Consider the following 5,676-nt stretch of genomic DNA (forward strand, 5'->3'; position numbering starts at 1 on the left):
ACACCTCAGCAGTGCCACAGGCTGATTGCCTCCATGCCACGCCGCATTGAAGCAGTCATTTCTGCAAAAGGATTCCCGACCAAGTATTGAGTGCATAACTGAACATAATTATTTGAAGGGTGACTTTTTTTGTATTAAAAACACTTCGCTTTTATTGGTCGGATGAAATATGCTAATTTTTTTAGATAGGAATTTGGGGTTTTCATGAGCTGTATGCCAAAATCATCAATATTAAAACAATAAAAGGCTTGAACTACTTCAGTTGTGTGTAATGAATCTAAAATATATGAAAGTTTAATGTTTATCAGTACATTACAGAAAATAATGAACTTTATCACAATATGCTAATTTTTTTTAGAAGGACCTGTATAACCCCCCTCCCACCATATAGGAGGTATATATCAGCTGTAGGATATGAGTTATATATCAGTAGTATAATATATAACCCCTCTTCATGGTATATATGATGTGTCCCAGGATAATATATATAACCCCTCTCTCACTGTATATGAGGTGTATAAACCCCTCTTCATGGTATACGAGGTATATATCAGCAGTAGTACAATATATATATATATATAACCCCTCTTCATGGTATACGATATATATCAGAAGTAGTATAATATATAACCCCTCTTCATGGTATATATGATGTGTCCCAGGATAACATATATATAACCCATCTTCATGGTATACGAGGTATATATATCAGTAGTATAATATATAACCCCTCTTCATGGTATACGAGGTATATCAGTAGTACAATATATATATATATATAAACCCTCTTCATGGTATATATGATGTGTCCCAGGATAATATATATAACCCCTCTTCATGGTATACGAGGTATATATATCAGTAGTATAATATATAACCCCTCTTCATGGTATACGAGGTATATCAGTAGTATAATATATAACCCCTCTTCATGGTATATATGATGTGTCCTAGGATAATATATATACCCCTCTCTCACTGTATACGATATATATCAGCAGTAGTATAATATATAACCCCTCTTCATGGTATATATGATGTGTCCCAGGATAATATATATACCCCTCTCTCACTGTATACGATATATATCAGTAATACAATATATATAATCCCTCTTCATGGTATATATGATGTGTCCCAGGATAATATATATACCCCTCTCTCACTGTATACGATATATATCAGTAATACAATATATATAATCCCTCTTCATGGTATATATGATGTGTCCCAGGATAATATATATAACCCCTCTTCATGGTATATATGATGTGTCCCAGGATAATATATATACCCCTCTCTCACTGTATACGATATATATCAGTAGTATAATATATAACCCCTCTTCATGGTATATATGCTGTGTCCCAGGATAATATATAACCCCTCTCTCACTGTATACGATATATATCAGTAGTATAATATATAACCCCTCTTCATGGTATATATGATATGTCCCAGGATAATATATATAACCACTCTCCCACTGTATACGAGGTATATATCAGTAGTATAATATATAACCCCTCTTCATGGTATACGAGGTATATATCAGTAGTATAATATATATAACCCCTCTTCATGGTACATATGCCGTGTCCCAGGATAACACCTCGGCCTCTCTCTTTGGGGTGTGACTCCGGATTCCAGGCTCAGCGCCGCGTCCTCCTCACACTGACTACGGGCCGATGTGACGAGCGCACGGTAATCCCCAGCCTGGAGGACACCAGCCCCGCCCCTGGGCGGACTGCCAGGAAGTGGCCGATAGAACGGCATGCAGGAGATGGCCCGGGAGTGACAGGATGGGCAGGCGGCGGGCACGGAGCCTGTGGCTGCTCCTGCTGCTGTACGCGGCGCTCATGCTCCTGGTCCTCTCAGTGATGTTACACGAAGGCTGGCGGTCTGGAAGGAAAGCCTCGGCTGCTCAGGACTACGAAGGAGGCTGGAACCGGTCACCTCCCCGGCGGCTCTGCCCAAGCCTGGACCAGTCTCTGTGGGAGGATGATGGGGAGGAAGGAACGGAGCAAGGTGCGGGCTCCCCGCTCCCCCGAACTCACGTGTACCTGCACGCTACATGGCGGAGCGGCTCGTCCTTCCTGGGGGAGCTCTTCAACCAGCATCCCGGCGTCTTCTACTTGTACGAGCCGGCGTGGCACATGTGGCAGTCCCTGTACCCCGGGGACGCGGAGAGCCTGCAGGGGGCGCTGAGGGACTTGCTCGGCTCCCTGTTCCGCTGTGACTTCTCCGCGCTGCGGCTGTATGCCGGGGACAACCTGACTTCTGCCGGAGTGTTCGGCTGGAAGAGCAACAAGGTGATCTGCAGCGCCCCCTTCTGCCCACCTTCTGCAAAGAACTCTAGCTCCACCGCTGGGGGGCGCAGGGACAAGGTGGGACTTGTGGAACCTAACGACTGTCAGCAGAGCTGCCCGGCTCGGCCCCTGCGGGACCTGGAGGCGGAGTGCAGGCGCTACCCTGTAGTCGTCATCAAAGACGTGCGGTTACTGGATCTAGCCTCCCTGCGGCCGCTGCTGCGGGACCCCGGCCTCAACCTGCGGGTGGTCCAGCTATTCCGCGACCCCAGAGCTGTCCACAACTCCCGGCTCCGCTCCAAGCGTTCCCTACTGCGGGAGAGCCTCCAGGTGCTGCGCAGCCGCCTGAGGGGAGTGGACCCAGCGGGCAGAGCCCTGCAGCAGCAGCAGCTGCACCGAGGAGGTGCAGACTTCTTGTTAAGCAGCTCCCTGGAGGTCATCTGCCAGGCCTGGCTGCGGGACTTGCTCCTGGTGCGGGGCCACAGCCCAACCTGGCTCCGTCACCGCTACCTCAAGATCCGCTATGAGGACCTGGTGTTGTCCCCGCACAAGGAACTACGCCGCCTGCTGCATTTCACTGGGCTGCCCGCCATGGCGGAGCTGGAGGACTTTGTGCTGAACATGACTCGGGCAGCCGGCTACTCCTCAGACAGACCCTTTCTGGTGTCTGCCCGCAATGCCAGGGAGGCCATAAGCGCCTGGCGGGAGAGGCTGAGCCGGGAGCAGGTCCGCAGGGTGGAGGAGGCCTGTGGAGATGCCATGCAGGTGCTGTCCTACCAGCTGCAAGGGGGTTGAGGCCTCTCCCTGGAACCCACCTCAGCAGACTGCAGCTGGCACAACTGAGAGAGGGCAGACGGCAGGTTATAGAGCAGGAGGAGCGGAGCACGTCGTATATACAGTTTCAGTGAAACCTGTAATGTATACATTTACATCTCTGCTCTTTCTGACTCCAGTTGTACAGGGGATCTTTTATCAGTGGTTGATAGCGTTCTCGGTGTATAGAATTCACACATTGCAATTGCTGGGCAGATTATCGGGAATGAACGTTCTTGCGAATGCTCATTCCTGACAAACTGCCTGTGTAAAGGTGTAGCTGATGAACGAGCGACGCACTTGTTCATCAGGTGATCCTGTCATTTGGGCAGGCACCTAAATTGTCGTTTCTGGGCAGCAGATCGTGCCATCTAAACAGCAATACCTTGTCATTATAATATCTGACTAATTTCGGTCCAATCAGACCAATAGTTGGTGTGTAGACAAAAAGATCTCTGTGTGTAATCTGCCATCTAACCAATGATTGGTCAGAAAATCTGTCAGCTAATCATTTGGTTTAATACAGCCTTTAGTGTGTATACAGAAACAGCTGTCAGTCACTGATTGTTATACACGTGGGAGGTGTTATCAGTGACAGCATTCTCTGTGTAAGTGTGTATGCAGAAACAGCTGTCAGTCACTGATTGTTATACATGAGGGAGGTGTTATAAGTGACTGATAGCATTCTCTGTGTAAGTGTGTATACATATATAGCTGTCAGTCACTGATAGATGTACATGGGGATTGTGTTAGGCTACTTTCACACTAGCGTTTTGGTTTTCCAGTATTGAGATCCGTCATAGGGGCTCAATACTGGGGAAAAAAAACGCTTCAGTTTTGTCCTCATTCATTATTAATGAGAACAAAACTGAACAGAACGGAGTGCACCAAAATGTATTCCATTCTGTTTAGTTGCGTTTACATACCGGAGAGCAAAGCGCAACATGTTGTAGTTTGCTTTCCGCCTGGGGATGCGGCGCAAGATGGATCCGGCATGACCCCCCCAATGCATGTCAATGGAGACGGATCCGTTTTCTCTGACAATAGAAAACGGATCTGTCCGCCATTGACTTTCAATGGCGTTCATGACGGATCCGTCTTGGCAATGTTACAGATAATACACCCGGATCCGTTCATAACGAATGCAGATGGTTGTATTATCAGTAACGGAAGTGTGAAAGAAGCCTTATTGTTGATAGCATTCTCTGTGTAAGTGTGTATACATAGATAGCTGTCAGTCACCGATAGTTGTATATGGGGGGGGGGGGGGGGTTGGGTTATTACCAGTGATTGGTACACAACTGTCAGTCACTGGGAACAAACACATCCCCCGTGTACAGCTGAACTCAGAAATGACAGATATAAATGTATAAATAACAATTTTTATGGAGTCTTTTCCTATAAACATATACATCAATCTGCTCTGCTTCTCCTGCTCTATAACATGCCGCCTGCAGATTGTGCTGCATTTTGTGGTGACTGGTCCTCTTAAAAGGGACAAAAGAAACTGAAGTCTGTCTTAACGCTATTGTCTGCAAGCTATAGTTTACTATTATCAGTTCAGGCTAAGGCTACATTCTCACTGTACGTCGTTCATGGCCGTTTTTAAACTATTTTTACATTAATTTTCTTGCTGTGCGTCCATTTTTCACATGTTTTGTATTCCTTTTCTAACTACTGTTAAAAACGGCCACTAAAAACAGATGAACAGATCTCAACCCGCTGTGCCCTACATATATATAATATCCCCCATAGTTCCCCGGTATGTTTAATGCCCCCATTAGCGGTCCCCAGTAATATGCCCCTATGAGTAGGGCTGCAGCTAACGATTATTTGAATAATCGATTAGTTGCCGATTAATTTCTACGATTAATCGGGAAAAATGACAAAATTACAAAACAGAGAGGTTTATATGATCTTACTTGAAAAATTATGTTCAAAGGCCATATTAAAACAAATTGTGGACGACACTATTATGGGGGATCTGTGGACGACACTATTATGGGGGATCTGTGGACGACACTATTATGGGGGATCTGTGGACGACACTATTATGGGGGATCTGTGGACGACACTATTATGGGGGATCTGTGGACGACACTATTATGGGGGATCTGTGGACGACACTATTATGGGGGATCTGTGGACGACACTATTATGGGGGATCTGTGGACGGCGTAGTTATGGAGAGGGGGATCTGTGGACGGCGTAGTTATGGAGAGGGGGATATGTGCACTGTTATGGGCATAACAGTGCACAGATCCCTTTCCTCATAACAGTGCACAGATCCCCCTTCCCATAGCAGTGCCATACACAGACCCCCCTCCCCATAGCAGTGCCATAGACAGATCCTCCCCCCTCCCCATAGCAGTGCTATACACAGACCCCCCTTCCCATAGCAGTGCCATAGACAGATCCCCCCTCCCCCTTCCCCCTAACAGCCCCGGCCCCGATGCTTGCATCTTTATTTTACCTTTTTACAATGACGCTCCCGCTCCTGTAACAGCCAGGCAGAGCGGACGGCGGCGTAACGTCACTCAATCACGTGACGCGC

The 5,676-nt window shown here is 47.0% G+C and overlaps 1 protein-coding gene across 1 annotated transcript; it reads left to right on the forward strand.

The window, feature by feature from the left end:
• The first annotated feature begins 1,592 nt into the window (after positions 1–1,592).
• CHST7 (carbohydrate sulfotransferase 7) lies at positions 1,593–3,897 on the forward strand. The gene has a single exon (XM_044285019.1). The coding sequence runs from the start codon at positions 1,803–1,805 to the stop codon at positions 3,102–3,104; it is 1,302 nt and encodes a 433-aa protein (XP_044140954.1). The 5' UTR covers positions 1,593–1,802; the 3' UTR covers positions 3,105–3,897.
• The last annotated feature ends 1,779 nt before the right edge of the window (positions 3,898–5,676 follow it).

Source organism: Bufo gargarizans, chromosome 3, assembly GCF_014858855.1.
Source record: "Bufo gargarizans isolate SCDJY-AF-19 chromosome 3, ASM1485885v1, whole genome shotgun sequence".
Lineage (NCBI taxonomy): Eukaryota > Metazoa > Chordata > Amphibia > Anura > Bufonidae > Bufo > Bufo gargarizans.